Source organism: Scleropages formosus, chromosome 10, assembly GCF_900964775.1.
Source record: "Scleropages formosus chromosome 10, fSclFor1.1, whole genome shotgun sequence".
NCBI classification, from domain to species: domain Eukaryota; kingdom Metazoa; phylum Chordata; class Actinopteri; order Osteoglossiformes; family Osteoglossidae; genus Scleropages; species Scleropages formosus.
In genome coordinates, this window is record NC_041815.1 from 31,728,111 (window position 1) to 31,748,096 (window position 19,986).

Consider the following 19,986-nt stretch of genomic DNA (forward strand, 5'->3'; position numbering starts at 1 on the left):
TGCCATGAAAACGATCTCTAAATGCACAGGAGGACAAGACCTTGCGTCACGCTGCCGTGGAATAAAGGCAAGGGCGCAGTGACCGTTTTCCACCATTGGTGCGCTTTGTCCTTCAGGCAGTCGGCATCGCGGGCATTTCACGCACTGCTCACGTTCAGCAATTTCTTTGGAGTAGGGTGCTTGAAAGGTGATTTTTTTTTTTTTTTTTTTTTTTAAACAGTAGTCTTGTTGAAGTTTTGTAACTTACAACCACATATTAAAAATAGACCAATTGTTTTTACAGCGGCGTCCCGTCCTGCGTGTGTACTGGCCGGCTCCAGCTCACCGCACTCCTGCTCAGGACAAGTGGTTTCAGACTGTGTTTTTACAGTAATATATAGAAACTTTTTTCATTTACACAAATTGTTACCTAAGTAGAAACCTTCCTTGAATAAGAGGTCTGAGGTGCAGTTCAAAGACATTTATACATATTCATTTTTAGAAATCTGCTTCCTTGTTAAAACTGGTGATAGAGGGACTTACACACACACCTTCTGCACAAACACTTCAAATACAAAATGTGTTGAGTGCATTCAGCATCAGCAATATGCTTGACACACAAACTCACATGGAGACATTAAACAAGAGGTGAAGCTGTCATTGCTACATCTGTGAAGGATCCAATATGTTCACCTTGTGAACTCCTCACAGTGAAGGACGGTGCGTAGAAGTACGAAACGCAGGGAATGCAGCTCGCAAATCTCATTTCTACATGAGCAGTTTCTGAAAAATGTCTTACGCCTACGGAACGGCAGAGAGCTCCTGGGCCGCAGTTTTGATCCGTGTTCCGTGGACATCACGTCCGATATTTCCTGTACGCACTTTGGCGACTGCAGCAGCATGAATTTACAGAAACGCCGCAAGAACTGGGATCGCCAGGGAAGCGCTTCTGAATGTTTTGCCTCCTTTTTTCCTTGAACTGTTGAAAGAAACGTGCTGGAGAAGCATAAGCGACGACCCCTTAAGGAACCTCAGTGTGGCTTGTTCACTTGCGACAAAGGCCAACAAGTGACCTTTTCTGGGGTCGAAATATTCAATTCGGCATCAGGCTACACGGGACAACTGTGAGAGCCGTCGAAAGACCTTGTACAGGTACAGGTACGGGTACAGGAACTAGCAGGGACCGAAGCCACACTCAAAAGCCTCTCTTGCGGACAGAACACAGCGCCCTTTTACAGAGCCTACATCGCTCCAGGCGTCTCGATGAGGCTGCGCTGCGCGTCACCCCGACTCGCCTGCTCAGCTGGAACACATTTAGACCAAGACTGTCGTCCAGAGCAATTACAGCACAGAGCTCCAAAGAGTCAGGCGCTGTAAAAGACCAACTCATGAACACAAGGTCGTGCCCTTGTGTACATTAAGGCTTTCAAAACAAAATCACAACATGCAAGCATGAAATCCAGCCGTTAAGTCCAAGCTACTGCTGGAAACATTTCAAAGCTTTCGGAGTATTTCACAAGGTGGGGTTAAGCTCCGGTGTCTAATTAGAGAGTCAAAAAACCGGATGTGTCCATTAATTGAGTAGTGCGGAATTTGGGGCACTGGTTGATGACACGGTGCACCGCGCCACTCGGTGACCGTGTGCCATGCGTTGCTCACAGTCCACGGGGGAGTCGCTGTACTGGTGCGCAGTGCCGGGTTCCCTTGCGTCTCGCGCTTCTGCAAATTTTCTGAGGTGATGAGCTTCGGGGTCCGTGTGCTCGTGTGTGTGTGTGTGTGTGTGAGTGTGTGAGAGTGTGAGAGAGAGAGAGACGGGGATGGCTGCGGTGCCGGGGGTGACGAACACAAACTTGCACTGACCCCAGAAAGACCGCAATCGGCTGCTCACGTGGCAGTCAGAAGGGAACAAGCGAGAAGAAGAGAACGAGAGAGAGAGAGGCTCAGAGGTAGTCGTCCTCGCTGGACGGAGATGAGGGAGCGGTCTCTTCCGCGCCGGACCCGGCGGAGCTGGGGGAGGGGCTTCGGCTCATCCTCCACACACGGGTGGAGAAGGCGTGGTTCCAGCTGCACGGGTGGCCCAAGGGGCGGAGCAGCCGCAGGAGCTCGGTCGCCTGCAGCCAATAGTCAGTTCACTTGCTGTTGCCACGGGAACTGCGCTGTTTGCTCATGGTGGTCAGCATCTGGCTGATGTACGAGGTCAAGAGGTCATCCATCTTGTAGCCCTGTGAGCAAACGAGCCGGGTGTGATTTGTGGGGAACGAATCATTTGGCTGAAAGTAGCGACGTGTCGCTGAAGTGCACATTCACACAAATTCGTATCAGTAAGGAGAGAAGCAGCAGTACAGTTTGTCACCAAACATTACGTGCACCGCAGGTCGGGCCGAGAACAGCGCCCCGCCCGGCTCAGGGCCTCCGAGTCGGAGGGTGCAACACGGCTCACGGAGTGCGTCCAGCCGCCGGCACCAGGAAAAGTACAGGAAGACGGAGAGTCGGCCCAAGGGAGGTTCCTTCGTGCCACGCGCTGCTTCCTTGGGCTTTGTGCTCCTCTTCGGCAGAGTGAGCAACGCGCACCTGGCGCACGACGCGTTTACATGCAGAGGAGGGAAGGTGCTCTCGTCCAGGTTCGAGGGATCGGGGGCTTTGCTCACCAGAGACGTCTCGCACAGCAGCTTGCTGCCCCGCACCAGGTTTCCAATGGTGATGTGGAAGTAGGTGTTTCCGCTGCTCCAGTTGGAGATTTTTGTGAAGGGGTGTGTGATGAGGATATCCTGGAGCGTGCACGTACACACACGTGTTAAAGTGGCGCCCACGCGCAGCCCTGGCAACCTCGCACACACCCTACAGGGACACGCCGCTCACCTTCGTCTTGGGGTCAATGAGACTCACGCCGTGCTTGTTAATCGCTATCAGAAGGATCTCGGGGAAGTTCGGCTCTGTGGTTTGCTGGGGGCGAAACGGGAGGCATCAGTTGAGCTCGTGACACCTACAGAATCCTCAGGTAGGTCCTAGCACCGCCCCCGGTACGAGCACACTTCAAGCCAGAAACAGGGTGAGGAAAGGCACCAAACAAAGAGGTAAAGTCTGTTGTCAGAGTGGTTCTGTTCAGCAACCCTAAAGCATGGCGCTGAAGCTGAAGTGTACAAGAAGTGGACTGTGAGTGGACACTGCGTGAGAAGAGCGCTCTACAAAAACAAACAATGGAATTGAGTACCTTGACCTCGAAAAAGGCCGATCCAAACGTGGCCCACTTGAAAATGATTTTGAGGAACATGAGCTTGGCCTCCTCCCGGGACTTCCCAGCATGCTTGTTGAAGTATGCCACCACGGACTGCACAGTGACACGGGACATGCGTAGTGAGCGTTTAGCAACGTGTGTCGTCGTCCCCCCCGACCGTCCACACACTGCGGTATGCCTCTCTCTCGCACATGCACGCGCACACGCACACACACACACACACACACACACACACACACACACACACACGCTGCATTGCTGAAGTAAGTATCCCGATTAGAGAAACCGAAAAATAAAATGCAAGCGCACCACCCCTCACCCGTTTCCAGTCGTCGGGCGACATCTGCCGGATCAGGTCCTGAGGCACCAGCTCTTTCAGCATCTTGGGGATGTTGGGAAAGTGCGACTTGTCATCCTCAAACTTGACGCGGTAGATGAGTGCCGCCAGCTGGAAGACCTCCTCTCGAGAGCACTTGTGGTAACCACGCAAGTACTTGGGCAGCTCCTGGGGAGGCCATGGGCCGGGTTGGTATCGCTGCATTGGGGCCGAACGGCTCACGTGTCGAGGTGCAGGGGGTGCTGCTCACCTGGTAGTAGTGGAAGATGGAGTCTGCAAAGGAGTCCTTCCCTGGGACCGTGCTGGTCCACAGTTTCTTCATGAAGAACACCTGGTAGGTCAGTGAAGGCACTGCACCTGAAAGGGAAGCGGCAGACACACTGTACAAGTGAGGTCAAAGAGCAGTGAACTCATGCTGAGTAAGAGGGCTGGAATGGACCTTAACCACACTGACTTTACACTGAGGCAACTTGAATAGAGGGGACAATCTACCGTCCTTCACCGGCCTGGCTTTCTTGATCCAGTCGGTGAGGTGCCTGACGAAGTCAAAGAAGAAATCTCCCTCTGGGACACTGATCACCTAGAACACAGAGCCCCGGCAACACGGCAGCACGTCAGACTCTTCGAATCGCGTGAGCTCCATCGAAATACACGAGCTTTACGGTGCTTGAGAAGCGTCATAGCAACGGTCCGTAACGTTCCAGCACCGGGCTTCATCCCATCGAGTGACTTTGCTGCTTCATTCTGTGCACTTTCTGCATCCCGAAACAACCTACCAAGAAGGATCTCGACTGCCTCTGCTCAGCGCAGTCTCCTACCTTGTCGGAGATCTTAACAAACAAACTGAAGCCCTCGGGAGACTTGAGCAGGAGCCTTTCCGAGATGTTCAAGCAGAAGTCCTTGGCCTTTGTGCTGGACTCCACTTCGAAAGCCTGGAAGACGGTTTTCAGGGTTTGTCATCAACTGAGCCCTCGATCCACAGCTCTTCCAGAAGGTCTACTGAATTCTAACTGAGCTACTTGGACAGATGCTCTGCTTCCAGAACTCAGTGCTCTTTTTCTTTCTGAAAACAACTTGATGATAAGAAGTAACAAGCCATCGTTTCAACGCTTTCTAGATACCAAACTGGCTGAATCTAAATTTAATTGGAACACATGGGAAGCAATGTCAAAATAGGTCTGGGTTTTTAGCGTGCATCTGTCAGGTGATGAAAATACCTGAGGAACATATGTTGGCAGACAGGAGCTGACTGTTGGAAGAGCACATCGCCGAAGGGGATTATTGACACCAGCAGGCCAGTCAGTGATTGGGTTAGGGCTAGGTTGGCGACTGAACAACTGGCTCTGCTGGTTTTTGACCACGTTTGGACCAAGCTGCTCATGCTCACAGTCATGTGAAGCCCTCACCTCATCTGTGTCGTCAGGGAAGTAGACTTTGTGGAAGATCTGAGTTGTCTTGTGTTGGATGGCCTCCACCTCTACCAGATGAGGAGGGTACTTCCTGGATCCGTTCCTGGAGTCCAGAATGAAGTTCAACAGCCCAAGACGAAGAGATGTGCATCACTTTGAAGAAAACCATCTGCTGAATCAATCAATTTCAATGTAATGGAAATGAGTGACAGAGAAGAGTTTTTATTCTCCTCTGTAGATTTTGTGCTGTTTGTTGGAGAGCTCCGTCCCTTTATGCGTTTCCCGTATCCATGTCAATTCTGTTCTACATTATTTGAGTCATCTGGGGAAGCAGATTGGCTGGAGATGCACAGGCTGCGGGAGACCGAGCCCCAGAAGTCCAGTAAACAAACACACTATTTATACTTAGAGTGGGACGAATGTACATACAGATGAACAGGCTTAACAGCATCAGTTATTTTCCAGGATGCTTTCGAGAAACTAGCACCACCACCACCCCCCCACTCCACGCACGCACGCACGCACGCACACACACCATACCGCAGGGCTTTCTGCAGGCGTTGCATGCAGTCTGCGGCCAGCGGATGGTGCTTCTTGGCCTGCAGGAATCTCTGGATGTGGGGCAGTAGCAGGTTGCTTGGGGGGAAGAGACCCGTGCACAGCCAGAGCAGCTCCCAGCCTTTCTCCTCGCTGTACCTGCAGAGAAGGTCCACGCTCCTCATGTACCGTACCGCACACAGCATTGGGGCCAAATCATAGCTACTTTGCCAAGGGTACCCAAGGGCCTACTCACTTGACGTGGTTGTCCGTGAGCTGCTTGAGAATTTGGCAGTAGATCTCATCCTTGAGTGGCTCTGCCTTCAAGGCCCCTTCAAATATGTGGTCGGTGAGCTCATTGACGGAGCGGGTCCTCTTGGATGGGTAGTCGCCCATGTACTTCATTATAGGTGCAGCAGCCACAGTCAAGGAACAATGGAGCACATTATTATACAGCTCATTATTGCACATCACAGACTTGTCATGGGTTCACTGGGAAGGATGGTGGAGTCCATGAGATTAGAGTTAATGGTTAAAGATGGAAGGGGGGTGCGGTGGCGCAGTGGGTTGGACCGCAGTCCTGCTCTCCGGTGGGTCTGGGGTTCAAGTCCCGCTTGGGGTGCCTTGCGGCGGACTGGCGTCCCGTCCTGGGTGTGTCCCCTTCCCCCTCCGGCCTTACGCCCTGTGTTACCGGGTAGGCTCCGGTTCCCCGTGACCCCGTAAGGGACGTGCGGTTCTGAAAATGTGTGTGTGTGTGTGTGTGTGGTTAAAGATGGTTGGGCAGCACGGTGGCACAGCAAGTAGTGCTGCTGTCTCTCAGTGCCTGAGTGGTGTGAGAGAATGTGGGTTCAATCCCCACTCAGTCTGTGTGGAGTTTGCATGTTCTCCTTGAGTCTGTGTGGGTTTCCTCTGGGTGCTCTGGTTTCCTCCCCAGTCCAAAGATAATGCTGTTCAGGTTCCCCTGTAGTGTGTGTCCCACTAATGTATGGATGAGTGACCCCTTGCAAGTAGTGTATCTAGCAGTGTAAGTTACCATGGTGAATAAGGTGTGTGGGCTGATAACACTACATAGAGTTCATTGGAAGTTGCTTTGGAGAGAAGTGTCTGCTAAGTGACTAAATGTAAAGAAGAAGAGATCAAGTTGAAACTACTGATAAGCTTCAGTGTGAAGCTGGATTCTGCTGCACGAGTTGTGTTTGAGCTGCCAGTGTTCCCATGTATGTCCCCTCCTCATCTCTCTCCACTGGCTTCCTGCAGCTGCCACCAGAAGGTCAACTATACTAGAAGCTGTTTAATTATGGCTTACAAAACCATCAACGGATCTGCTCCTGCACCTCTGACTTCTTATTGGTCCCACACACAAAAGGTCCAAACTCAGAAGCGCAAAGGTTTTCGCTTCTGGCTCCAGTTGGGTGGAACTGCTGAATCTCTCTCTACCTTCAAGCAGAGTGTCACACCTCACCTTTTTCAGACTCGCTTTTTTGCTGATCTAAGCACTCGATAAACATGTACTTGTTTCTTATGCTCAATAGTTTTTTAAAAGAACAATTTGCTTAATAATGGAAAAGCGCATATGCAGCTACACCTGTGATGTGCACTGGTTTATACCGTGCTATGTGGCAAAATGGGCTGTGCCTTAGAATCATATGTCTGCATCTAAAACTCTTCTTCTGTCGATGTGATGCACCTTTGTGCCCTTCTCTGAAAAGCATCCGATAAGTGAATAAAAGAATGTGTAGATGGAAGGCTGGAGAAGAGTGTCCTGTAGGACATGATGAAGAACGCAAAGCGACTGAGCTATGCAAAAGAGCACTACTGGGAAGTGAGGGAAGAGGCCAGAGCGAAGGCAGGAGTAGACTGAGCACCGGGGCTCATGTGGCTTGGAGAGGAAGGATATCGATGAAAGCCATGCAGGCCTCCTGGGAGAGCTCCTCGTGATTCAACACCTTCTTGAGCAGCGGCTGCTTGATGGGCTCCCTAGTGCAGCTCCACAACTTGTCCTTGCCCCGGTTCTTGGTGATCATGACGCGGCTCAATGTGTGCTTAGGCGGGGGTCTGGAGAAAGGCAGCAGAGAGAGAGTCGTGAGGAACGTCCTGTGGAAAAACACACCGATGGCACTGAAGGGTTACTGCGCTGCGCAGAGCGGGCTGTGCTGCGCTGCCCAATGTACCTAAAATAGTCATAGGAGAACTCCTCCAGGGTGTAGGGCTTGACCTGCTCCTCGCTCTGTGCCATCACCACCTGGGAGAGCCGGATGGACTCCTGGCGCTGGTCTGGCGTCATTGTGACCAAGGCCTTGGTGACAGGGACAGCAAACAGGTCACGCCGACTGCTTGTTTTTTTACACTCAAGGCCTGCAGGATTTAGACCCTGTGTGTGTGCAGGCGTGACTTTCAGGACCTATTTTGACAGTTTGGGTGTAAATTTGGACGAAAGCTGAGGGTGCCGACTGACCACGATGTCGTGCTGCGGCCTCGTCACGGTGGGCAGCACGTAGACGCAGTCTGCTGGGAAGTCACCCTTCTGCTTGGTCCTGTCATTGATGCCGTGCGCCCAGCCGGAGTTCATCACCTGCTCGCCAGTGTCCTGGTCCAGAATGATCAGATCACCCTTCAGGAAGCTGAGGAATGTGGAGTCGTCGCCGGCTGTACCACCGGAGCAGAGAGTCAGGCACCACACCAGGCCTTTAGATGTACCAGAACCATTTTGTGTTTCCAGGAGAGACGCACACTGACCAGGACTGGGGTTGTCCTGCAGGGCCACGACGTACTTTGACCTCTTCCTCAGCCCTTCGAGAAATGTGACCACCAGGTCCCGTATGTCCTCGGCATTGTTGGACGTGAAGGTGTATTCATCGCCCTTGATGGTGGCCAAGGTGAAGCTCTGGCCCTGCAGTTTGCCGCCTCTGCATGAAGGAGAGAAGCGAGAACGCAGAGAGAGGTCATCGTTCGTCATGTGACAGGTGGACAAGGAGCCCTCAGGTCGATGACTTCCACTGCTACACCGGTTCTCTTCACATTCAGATCTGCCCGATGTCTGGGAACATTTTGGAGCGATGGCACCGAAAGCCCGTGACGGACAGTTGAGACCGGACACACCATCAGGAGTGATGCCGAGTGCGCCGAGGTCTGACGCCCAGCAACTGGACGGAATGTACCTGCTGCTGGAGACGGCCGTGATCTCCGGGAAGGACAGCTCCAGAAGAACTTGCTCCTGTTCGTCCACAAAGTACACGCCTGTCCAGTTCACCGCCACGATGACATCGTTCTTCGGCAGGCTAGGACCTGCAGCAGAGCCACGCGCAAGGTGAGAAATGCTCCAAGTGCACGTCTTCCTGTGTTATCTTTGTTAAACCGTTTTCCGGAGAAACCTCTATACCTGAAAATTTAAAGGCCTCGTAGAATCTGGAAAAGAGCAAAGGCCACTTGTATCGTGCAAAATCTACCACTTCCTCCTTGACTTTCTGGGGCTCCATCCTCTTCTGCGCATAGATTCCCTGGAGAGAAACAGAAGGGACCTGAGATTAGTGCTCAGAGGTGCTGAGAACGGTCTCAGAGCAGCAGCAGAGCCATCATGGCGTGATGGACAGAGGCCTTCTGTCAATGTCAACATGTTGCACGTCTTTAACCAACGGTGGAAATCCTGTCCTCTCCACGTATGAAGGCCTGTAGGCACCGTTGCTGTACCGCGGTCCAGTCTCGGTGTGAATAACAGGGCCGACGCCTGCATAACGGGCACGCACGCACGCACGCACGCACGCACGCAAGACTGAGCTGCACCGTGCACTTTAACCAGGTTTCGATCTTCCTGATGTCATGGCAGCATGTGAGCAGACGGTCCATGTTTATGTCCTGTCGTGCATCTACAGCATCGGAGCAACACACTACATCACTGTCCGCACCGCATGAGATCCAAGCCCCGCCCCCCGGGGCACAAACTACTAGTCCTGTTGCTGGGTGACGTGGCCGGAGGGACACCCCGGGGGGCTCATCGGTCCAGTTACGTCCCTTCCTGTTCCCCTCCACCTGGTTGCTGTGAATGCTGCTCCACAGAGGTGCATCGTGGGATACCTTTTTGTGTGCAGCCATGATGAACTGGGCCCACTTCTCCACGGTGCGGGTGGAGGTGATCTCTCTGTCCGGGATGTAGGAGGGGATGAGACTGAGCAGACGCTCCAGCAGGATCTCGGAGCCGTAATCCACGTAGTACTGCTGGGAGGCGAGCTCGGCCAGGTCCTCCTCCTGCGGAGAGACAGCACACGCCTCAGTAAACGCGGCTTCGCTCCACACAGGAGTACGTGACGAGCCCAGAGAACGAGGGAAATGAACGCCATAAATCCGTGGAGCGAAAGCAGAGCGCCGGAGCGTGGACCGAAAGCTAGAAGGCCCCGGACGAGGCTCGTACCCGGTCGCAACGGTACTCGCCAAACTTGACGCCGCGAACGATCTGCTGGTAGATGAGGTTGGTGGCCACGCTGTCCTCGGCAGGACTGTGCCAGGGCGTGAAGATCTCCTTGCGGAAGAACAGCCTCCAGGGGGCGTTGCGCTCCTGGGCACCCTGCTCCTTGGCGTACTGCTCGCACTGAGACACGGCATCCATGACGTGGTCGTTGCCGCTTCCCAGCGAAGACACCTGGGAGGCAGAAGTGGGTCAGGTAGCGTCTAGAGCCGACAGAGCGCGTGCGCGCACACGCATACCTTGTCGAAGAGGGCGATGTAGAGCGAGAAGCCAAAGCGATCCCTCAAGCCGATCTTGTCAGCCAGCGCGTTGCACAGCTCTCTGGCCGTCGTGGCCGAGTCCGTGAGCAGCGTCTTTGTCGTGCCGTCCATGAAGGTCACCGGCAGCATGATGGGCTTCTTGGACTTGGTTGCCTGGGGGCATTTTGACAAAGCGGGAGACGCAACTCGTGAATCATCTCTGCTTCCTCCAGGGAGATTCACCCTGTTTTTCCAGCCTCAGGAAGCAGCAGGACGAGGGGCAGCAGACAGGCAGAGGCAGCACTCCCCCCACTCCCCCCACCCCCCCCAAGAAGTGAACGTGTTGTGACGTGCGTGCGGATGGTACTGCCTGTACACACACCCCTGGAGAGTCCGTCCTAAGCCTAACATTTACATGTATTCATTCATCAGACGCTTTCCTCCAAAGATAGAAAATACAGTGTGTTCATTACATTAGGAGAAAGAGACACTTAGATAGCGACGTGTGACTTAAGTACAGTTTGTTTGTTTCTTTCCACCGCATGCACTGATATTCATCACACGAGTAGCTGCATAAAGCTTTACCAGAATATCGACTAGGAGTGTTTTTTCTGAGATACATATAAACATTTAGGGAACATTAGGGGAGCAGCTGCGTAAAGGTTTATCTGGGGATGATGTTAAAGTTATGGTGCATGAACATTCACACCTTAAATGAACTTAAGAAACGATGGGTGAAGTGAGTCTGGAAGAGGTGAGTTTTCAGACCCTTTTTTAATGTGGACAGAGATTCAGCAGTTCTGAGTGAGAGGGGGAGGTCGTTCCGCCACAACGGAGCCAGAACCGAGAACTTCCGCGCTTCACTTTTCGTGCGCGGGACCACCAAGCGAGAAGAAGTAGATGAGCGAAGGGGTCTGGTTGGGGTGTAGCGGTTGATCAGGTCTTGTAGATATCTGGGAGCAGTTCTACTGATGCTTTTGTAGGCAATAACTGAAACTCTAAACCAAACCTTTCTTATAACCCCAAACCTAAACCTCCAACTCCTGCAGGAAAGGGACTCCACTGGAAGGACCACTAGTGTCACTGACGCTGCCGCACGCTAATGTTTCGGCCTACGTACCTGAAGCTCGAGCCAGGAGGGCGGCTGGGTGCGCGTGCCGTTGACGAAGGTGCGTCGCAACCTCTCCTCGCAGTAGGGGGCATACCCAGGTGGGCCGCCGCTGATGAAGTTCCTCAGATACTGCAGGACACCGGGAAGGAGCGACGCAGCAATGAGGCTGCAGGTCAGCGGGATGGCAGCACAGAGAACCCAGAGCGAAGGCAAGGCACAGAGGACGGGGGGGTCCTGTTTTTACTCCCCACAAGGGTGCTTTGTCTCAACGGTGTGTGTGTGTGTGTGTGTGTGTGTGTGTGTGTGTGTGTGTGTGAGAGAGAGAGAGAGAGAGACAGAGAGAGAGAGACGCACACAAGCATAGAGCAGACGTGCAGGGAAACGTGTCTGTGCTGCACTGCACGGGGGCGCTAGAGAGGTTTCTCACTTTGACAAACTTGTCGGAAGGTGCGAAGCAGCCCACACACAGCGAGATGAGGATCCAGCCGCGGGCGTGGCTGCTTTTGGACGGGTTCTGGCTCAGCTGCTTGCAGATCTGACAGTAGATCTCGTCTCTGCGCACAGTTGGATACAGGAACACGATGTCTCAAAATCAAAAATGGGTTATGATTTGGAGAGCAACCGAGGTGACTGCAGTGGTGCCAGTGGGGTTCGGGTCGCGGTCGATCGTCACGCGGACAAGTGGGACGGGTGGGACAAGCCGTCGCTCGTCACCTGAGGGCGGGACGCAGGATGCCGTTGCCAATGATGAAGTGCAGCTTCTCCAGGTTGGACGTGGGACGGTCCTCCAGCATGCTGTTGCCGTGGGTGTTGTATTCGCCGTCGTTCAGACGCTTGGTCACCTGAAGACCGACAGGAAACACATCAGTGCAGCACCTCTACTTCCTCCTGTACTTCCTCGTCTCACTGAACCCTCAGAGCTGCTCAGCGGAGCTCGACTTTGATCCCACTGCACTGACTAACCAACCTGATCAACTGTGTCTTTCGTCCAAAAGCGTGCTGACAAAACCCCCTGCTGCGTGCGTGCGTTACGGTCGAGTCACATGCACGTTTGGGGGGGAACGTCGTAGCCTGCGGTGCATGCTGGGAGTGCAGCAGGGCGCAGGGGGTGCCCTGGAGATCAAAACTCACCTCCTCCGTAATCTTTGACTTCTTCTTAAGGGTGAGGGAGACCAGCTTGTGTCGAACGCTGCTCTTCTTGTGACCGTCGCCATGAGCGCTCTGCAGAGACAATACATTCTGGACAGGTTCAGAGAGCCAGAGCACCTTCTCTACTCGTGGTGCTCAGAGGGCGTCGAGATGCGTGAAGCTTCGAAGATGCCGAGGAACGAGCGGCACCGTGTCGCTCGTCGGAACAAGGACACGGGCGGTTAAAGACAGACAGGTGCGAGCGCCTGTCGCCACTTGTGAGTCGCAGCCTCACCTCGCTGTCTCCCTGCAGAGCCTGCAGCTCCCGCTTGTAGGTCCTCTTGCCAAGTGTCTCGTAGATCTTGGTCATGACAGGGATCTTCTCGCTGCCATCACTGATGGCCGTGTGGTACTTGGGTTCTGGCAGGTCACCCATGAATCGGAGCACCGTGATCCAGACGGCAAGAGCTGCCTACAGCGACGAGGACGGAGAGACAGAGAGATGGAGAGATGATGCAGGGTTTGGAGCAACAAGAAACACAACTACAGCAGACAAGATGGTTTCTATCAGCTCACACACAGACTGGACAGGTCTCAAACTGCCAAACAGGTGACTGAGTGTGCAAAGTAGCTGGACAGTGTGAGTGGACAGTGAGAGGACAGGGACAGTGGATACTACTGAGAGGCCGACCACGAGCCGCATACCAGCTGATCTCCCTCGTCCTCGTGGAAGAGCAGCGGCTGCTTGAGGGGGCGTCGCACATAGCTGTGTGTGCTCGTACCCTGGAAGTAGGTGGCGGCAAACTTGGCGAACTTGTACTCGGACAGGTCCTCGTCCTCTTCCTCGGGCAGCGGCAGGGCCTCGTCCAGGTCCTCCTCCTCGAGCTCCTTCTGAGTGCGCTCCAGGTCCTGCGTCGCACATGCAACAACGGGGAAGTTTTTACGCCGAACGGAGGATGCTTCCACTGCGCGACGCCACGCCGAGGGGCCGCCGTTACCTCGAAGCCGGCCGGTGCCTGGCCCTCCTGCCCGGGCAACGAGCTTGTTGTCCCCAGGAAGCCAAACATCTTGTCCACCATGTCGGAGTCATTGACGGGCTCCAGACGCGCCTTCTCCATCTGCTCGACGAGCTCCTTCTTGCGGCGCGCCTCCTCGCGCTCCCGCTTCTGGCGTTCGGCATCCTCGCGGGCCAGCTGGGCCAGCCGTTCCTGGTGCTTGCGCTCTGCCTCCTCCTTGGCCTTCTTGGCACTCATCTGGTTGCGGAGGCGCTCCTCTTCCGCCAAACGCATCTTCTCAGCCTCCAGGCGGCGCCGATACTGCACAAGCATAAGGAGGGGATCCGCAGCAGGAAGGATTAGATAGAATACCGAGTAGCACGCCGTGTCTGCAAAGGGCGCTCTTTCACCTGCAAGAGCACACGTGAAACCCACCTCGCCCTTGAGCCGCTTGTAGAGCCTCCGGGAGATCATGCCACGCGTGTAGGCCTGGATGGTGATGACGGCCCACAGTCGGTGCCGGAAGGCCCGTCTTACCAAGAAGCCACGGCAGCGGGCCTGCAAGAGCATGACGCGCTGCCGCGCCACGTGGTACATCGTGTAGAGCTTCCGCGAGCGGTACAGAGCCTGCAGGCGCGAGAACCCGGCCCGCATCTGTGGAGCACGAGGGTGCAACGGGTCAGCGGGGCAGAGCAGCGCGGGGCAGCATCTTGGATGGAGCCTCCAGAGGTCCCTTTGTCCCTCTGGCTCTGCCGAAGACTCACCGCACTATAGTTCTTTCGGCAGTAATAACCCCTCCACGTCTTTTGGACCAGCATGGCCGACTTCCTCATTCTCAGGAAGTTGGATCTGCGAAGGAAACTCAACTGACAGGGACCCTCTTTCATAGGTCAAAGGTTAAAATGTCACATGACCCTCTTGTGAGCATCACAAGCGAGCGAGTGACACCATGGTCACAGACTGCTCAAGCCACAAGAGTAGAAAACAAAAACGACCGTTGAAAACGCAGCCGTGGTTTACGGAGAGCATCAAACAACAGAGACTGAAGGAGAAGCTTCACTCTTTGCGTTTTGTGGCCTGTAGCCAATTGCAAGACAGATACATATTAACAATTACTATGTAAATATATGCAAAAGGCTTAGAGGAGGTCAGAAATTAATACGCCAACAGCCGACGTGCCCCAACATCTGCTGAGGCGCACGCAGTACAGCCATCATCCGACCCGCGCTCTCACCTGTCCTTGAACCCTCGCACCACCTTCTGGATGAGGATGACCTTGTCTGTGATGGCCTTGTCTCGCTCGATCTCCAGCAGCATGTCATGGTGGTCCTGAGAAAACAGGATCATTGGGCCATTAGGTCTAGGTCCTTCTCGAGGTCCTCTGGCCGCCCATTCTTCTGCACAGAGCACAAACGTGCAAGTCAGGTACCGACCCCCCACTGAAGAACACGCTAAGGGTGACGTGGCCCTCCGTACCACGCAGCTTCAGGACAGTTTGTGTGAAATCCATGACACGCGACAAGTCAAAGAACAGGAGCAGGTTGCAGATCCGCCGAACGGATAGGGTTAGGATTAGGGTTACGGGTTATGGCAAGGGCTTAGGATTAGGCCAGACTCTCCAAGAGAGTGTTTTTGCGACCATCCACACCCTCCTGGTATCTCCACTTCCTGGGAGGAAGTGCTGTCTCTGCCTGTCTGCTGCCCCACGGCCTGCTGCTTCCTGAGGCTGGAAAAACAAGCAGAACCCAGTGCCGCTTCCCAGGATCCTGTGACTGTTTTTGCACAGGACAGAGGGGGCATCACCGAGCTGCTGGAACAGCATCGTTCACATGATGACCTGTGGGTTTTTGAGAGCGCTTCCTGGATCTAAACATTTACATTCATTTATTTAGCAGGTGCTTTTCTCCAAAGCGACTTCCAATGAGCTCTATGTAGTGCTATGAACCCACACACCCTATTCACCGTGGTGACTTACACTGCTAGATACACTACTTACAATGGGTCACTAATCCATACATCAGTGGGACACACACTCTCTCTCTGTCACTCACACACTACGGGGGAACCTGAACAGCATGTGTTTGGATTGTGGGAGGAAACCAGAGCACCCGGAGGAAACCCACGCAGACACGGGGAGAACATGCAAACTCCACACAGACTGAGCGGGGATCGAACCCACGTCCTCTCGCACCACCCAGGCGCTGTGAGAGGGTAGCGCTACTCGCTGTGCCACCATGTCACCACATGTTAAACCCCACGTTAAGTGAGACATTGTGGCTCGCTACTCTCCAGGGGCTCCAGGCAGAGCTTTCTGACATCGAACGTCGGATGTCAAACAAACGTACAATGAACGCACATGGAAAAGGCAGCCGCTCAGCGCTCACCTTGAGGAAGATCTTGGTCTTGCCCATCTGCCAGTCATCGTCCCTCCCCAGGACGGCTTCTGCGATGCGCTGGCACGTGCCCCGCAGGTCCTCCTGGCACCCAGCACAACAAGGGTCACTCGACAATGCACAGCAGCACTTCCTGTCACAGAAAGGCGCTGCCCGCCCACCCACCTGCTTGTATGCGGGCTTCACGCCAGGCATGAGCACGCGGTAGCGGTCCACGAACTCGACGAACGTGTAGCGGATGGGGTACCCGGCCCGGCGGATGCGGATGGTCTCCATCATGCCGGAGTAGCGCAGCTGCCGGACGCAGAGCTCGCGGTCAAAGAGCTGCGGGGCACGGGAGACATGCGGTCCGGTCACGTGTCCCGTGAGGAGCGAATGTGAATGGCGGGTGGGGGCGGTCAGGGACTCACCATGGGCTTCTTGTACTCGTTGGGCTTGATGCAGCGAACGAAGAAGGGCTGGCAAACGCTGAGCGTGCGCATGAGGAGTTCCAGCGAGCGCTTGAACTGGCTGCTGAGCGTCGGCGAGCGCTTCCTGGTCTCCGCACCCTATGGGGGGTGGGGGGGGACAGGGACCACCCCCCACAGGAAAAGCGTCAGCCTGCAGCTCAGTGTCCCGATCCTCTACAGCCTCCATTGGTGATGAGAGCAGAGGCGCTCGGGTTCGACAGCAGCAGTAGCGGTTCACTGAGCCACAAGTCTTTTTAAAGCTCTTGCTGCTGATTTCTCAACGTATGAAAGTTTTTTGAGACTTTTCTTGAAGGTGACTTGCGGTTTGAACCCCAAGCTACCTACACCAATTTACCCATTTGCGCAGCAGGGTAATTTCTACTGTATCAGTTCAGGCTAAGTACTTCCATCAAGAGCAGTACGGTACAAAGGGCTTCGAACCCGGGTCCTTCCGATTGCAAAGCAGCAGTCACTTGCTAAGCACTGCACCCCCTGCTGGCCCTCTACCTCTCATGCTTCAGGCACACAATCAGTTCGCTACCACCTCTCGGCCGAACACACGGTGACACCTGTAAGGTGGTTACGGACGGCCGAGACGGCCGCACGGGACGAGGGGGGACACACACAGCGCAAAGGAGAGCGGCACCATGGGAGTGGCATCGTGGGGGTTTTACCTTGGCCGGAGGGGTGCCTGGCTGCACCAGAACACCAGCAGGTGAACAGCCACACAGAAACTGAGGTTCACACACACACAGAGCGGGAGCAGAGAGGAGCAGAGAGAAGCGGAGAGACACACTGTTAGCGTCAGTCAGTGAGGCGGCGTTCCGAGGCTCTACACGACCGAAGAGGAGGTGACACACGGGCCGGCGAACCCGCGCAGCCCTAGTGAGCACTGAGCGTACCGTGACCTACACGCCCCGCTCAACACGACAAGCAGCGCCGTCACGCCCCCATGGCAGCGGGACATTACCATGGCAACGTCGGCCTGGAAGATCTGCTTGATGAACTTGTTCTTGGAGGAGTGCACCAGCTGGATGATGTCTCCATGCAGGGTGTCGCGATTCTTCTCCAGGAAGCCTGACCACGACAGGGGAACCGTGACCGGGGGACAACGGGGGGGAGGAGAACGGGACGCAGCAGGTACAGCAGGCACAGCACACCCGCTGGCGACCAGACACTCGGAAACGCTTTTTACCCCTCGTTTCGTAGTAGACGACGCCGGCGAAGTGCTGGATCCCAAACTGCGTTTCGTAGCTGTTCTTGGGAGGAATGTAGTTGGTGTTGAGCTTGTGCTGCGAGTTGAGCTTGTTCAGCATCGTGGTGTCAGTGCCCTGGGAACACAGTGGCCCCGAGAGTTAAAGGACCCCCAGCGCAACGCAGCGCAACCCCGACCTTGACACACCTCCCCGGCCCGCCCCACCGCCCCCGCAGCGGCACCTTGGGAAACTTGCTCTCCTCGTCGATGAGGGAGATGATGTTCATGGGCTTAATGGCTATCATGTCGAGGGCGTCCTGGTTGTCCGTGAACTCGATGTGCTGCCAGTTGATGTTCTCCAGGTTGTACTCCTCCTGCTCCAGCTTGAAGACGTGTCGCACAAAGAACTGCTGCAGGTTCTCGTTGGCAAAGTTGATACAGAGCTGCTCGAAGCTGAGGGCAACGGCCAAAAAACATGCAGAGACAACATGAGGCAGTCATGGAGGCTGCTGCAAAGGGACCTTTCCGTGCGGTTCTGCGATCTCGGCGCACACAGCCCAACGTGCTCGGGACGCACCTGTTGAAGGTGAAGTTCTCGAAGCCAAAGATGTCCAGCAGGCCAATGGAGCGACGCACAGCCTTGGGCTCCGTGGACGGAGGCTTGTAGATGGCAGCGTTGATCTTGTCCACAATCCACACAAAGAGCCTCCCGTAGATTCCCTAGAGAAGAATGAGCAGTTCCCAGTGAGACAGGATCCCGCGCGGATGACATCTTCCTGTCAATCTCATCCATTGCTGGACACGGGAAAGAAGAAGTGGTGCTCACCTTGACGAAGGCATCTCGCACGTCCAGCGCCTGCTCCACGCTCAGTGGGGTGGACACCGTCTCTCCACGGGTGATGATGGTGCGGCTGGTGAGGCAGTTGGTCAGGTCCTTGGGGTCCACCTGCACAGCAGCACCGGGACACAGTCTCTCACACACAGATCACAGGGAGATTTGGACACACACTGCTGCTGTTCTGTACTGTGACTTTCCCCGGAACCTTCTTCAGTTCTCCGGGTCACCTTGGCGAGAAGAGCACCATGTGGACATGAGGCCAAGAAATGAGAGAGACATTGACACACGCACACACGCGCGCACGCACACACACACACACACACACACACACACACACACACACACACACTAATCAGAACATCACCATGGGACAAACTGTTGACTGAGTTTAGGAGCTTCTTAACAGAAATTAAATGATAACAGATTCAGTCGGTCATAGAAACATCGGCAGCGATAAGTTTTGCTTCTAATGAGGATCCAAAACCCTGCACCCATTCCTAGACCTTTCAGAATAAACGTTCCTTCTAACTTTTCAAAATAGAGGTTTTCCAAAAAAATTACAGACGCTGTACTTGTCCATCATCTTGGTCCTGCGTCTCTGCATGAAGATAATGCTCAGCGATGGAAGCTGAGGACGTGTGTATTCCACGCAGTGCCACCAGGGGGCACACTTCTACACTGCCCTCTGATGAGTTTCTCGACGCCCCAAAGACGTCGTCGCAAAGAGCCGACAGCCTAGCTTCTGCACCCGTCTTCCGCACACCAAAAAGTTCTTACCTCCAGCAGCATCGCTGCGATGGCGAGGTCAGGGCATCGAACCACTTCGCAAGCGTCCAGGTTGTCGTAGGTCCGAGCTGCGGGGAGGACGACACATGGAGGAGATTAGAGCGAACCCCCAGGCCGAGCTGCACTGTGCTGGCACAGTCAGATGCATTCCTTCAATCCAGGCCGTAGCTCCCCCTGCAGCCTCACCTTCGTAGCGCAGGTTGCCCAGGTGCAGGATGGCGGCCAGCAGCTTGGAGATCTCCCAGTTCTCCGTGTCAGTGAACATCAGCACCTTCATAGCCGAGCGGATGTTGGAGTACTCCTTCATGTCATCTCGGCCGTCGCACATCGTGCAGTTGCCCTGCAGACGGAGACGATCAGCAGACGTTAGCTGAATGTCCGATGTCTATTTTGAAGGCACAGAAAAACCAGTTCGCTGGGTCTCAATGTATGAATGCGGTTGGGACCGGACCGCCGAGCGTAACCTGAATCGATTCTTCTCATTCCTTCTCCACTTGTGTGTGTGTGTGTGGCTGCCAGCTAATGGTGGCAGTTTGTAGAAACGCATGGGATGTTTACTCCGCAAGACATTTTGGCAAATGGATCATAAGAAAATACAATTAAAACCAGACAAAGTGAAAATGTTTCTATGTTTGAAAATTCGTAGTTGGAACGATCATAACACGAGGTCCCAGTGTCATGATGAAATGTGGAACACGGCGTCAGACCATGGTTAGGTAGGTGTAGTCCGTCGCTTTTCCCAGTCCCAGCTTCTTCTTCTGCTCTGAAGACATGCCCTTCAGCATGCAGTAAAAGATGTGGTAGTTCCTCTCATCGTGTGCCTAGGGACACAAAGATGGATTTTATTCCACGTGAACAAAGTTCTGGACACGACCACTTCGACAGCTGGCAAAAAA

At 54.4% G+C, this 19,986-nt stretch overlaps 1 protein-coding gene across 1 annotated transcript in view; it reads right to left on the reverse strand.

The window, feature by feature from the left end:
- Positions 1-422: 422 nt before the first annotated feature.
- The window catches only part of myo7aa (myosin VIIAa), a 32,618-nt gene continuing 13,054 nt past the window's right edge, over positions 423-19,986 (reverse strand). The window contains exons 9-49 of the mRNA XM_018736167.2: positions 19,798-19,911; positions 19,277-19,430; positions 19,082-19,158; positions 18,293-18,412; positions 18,044-18,186; positions 17,709-17,919; positions 17,467-17,602; positions 17,242-17,348; positions 16,233-16,370; positions 15,988-16,146; positions 15,814-15,906; positions 14,664-14,758; positions 14,194-14,278; positions 13,865-14,083; positions 13,433-13,750; positions 13,140-13,343; positions 12,730-12,906; positions 12,438-12,527; positions 12,021-12,148; positions 11,734-11,860; positions 11,316-11,435; positions 10,196-10,369; positions 9,903-10,130; positions 9,569-9,739; positions 8,877-8,994; positions 8,656-8,782; positions 8,234-8,403; positions 7,953-8,143; positions 7,669-7,793; positions 7,395-7,552; positions 5,754-5,907; positions 5,501-5,656; positions 4,958-5,063; positions 4,370-4,483; positions 4,044-4,131; positions 3,802-3,908; positions 3,534-3,719; positions 3,191-3,307; positions 2,839-2,922; positions 2,628-2,747; positions 423-2,201 (exon numbers count right to left, since the gene is read on the reverse strand). Of these exons, the coding sequence (XP_018591683.1) occupies positions 2,109-2,201; positions 2,628-2,747; positions 2,839-2,922; positions 3,191-3,307; positions 3,534-3,719; positions 3,802-3,908; positions 4,044-4,131; positions 4,370-4,483; positions 4,958-5,063; positions 5,501-5,656; positions 5,754-5,907; positions 7,395-7,552; positions 7,669-7,793; positions 7,953-8,143; positions 8,234-8,403; positions 8,656-8,782; positions 8,877-8,994; positions 9,569-9,739; positions 9,903-10,130; positions 10,196-10,369; positions 11,316-11,435; positions 11,734-11,860; positions 12,021-12,148; positions 12,438-12,527; positions 12,730-12,906; positions 13,140-13,343; positions 13,433-13,750; positions 13,865-14,083; positions 14,194-14,278; positions 14,664-14,758; positions 15,814-15,906; positions 15,988-16,146; positions 16,233-16,370; positions 17,242-17,348; positions 17,467-17,602; positions 17,709-17,919; positions 18,044-18,186; positions 18,293-18,412; positions 19,082-19,158; positions 19,277-19,430; positions 19,798-19,911 (5,802 nt within the window). The 3' untranslated portion in view covers positions 423-2,108. The remainder of the gene's footprint in view (positions 2,202-2,627; positions 2,748-2,838; positions 2,923-3,190; positions 3,308-3,533; positions 3,720-3,801; positions 3,909-4,043; positions 4,132-4,369; positions 4,484-4,957; positions 5,064-5,500; positions 5,657-5,753; positions 5,908-7,394; positions 7,553-7,668; positions 7,794-7,952; positions 8,144-8,233; positions 8,404-8,655; positions 8,783-8,876; positions 8,995-9,568; positions 9,740-9,902; positions 10,131-10,195; positions 10,370-11,315; positions 11,436-11,733; positions 11,861-12,020; positions 12,149-12,437; positions 12,528-12,729; positions 12,907-13,139; positions 13,344-13,432; positions 13,751-13,864; positions 14,084-14,193; positions 14,279-14,663; positions 14,759-15,813; positions 15,907-15,987; positions 16,147-16,232; positions 16,371-17,241; positions 17,349-17,466; positions 17,603-17,708; positions 17,920-18,043; positions 18,187-18,292; positions 18,413-19,081; positions 19,159-19,276; positions 19,431-19,797; positions 19,912-19,986) is intronic.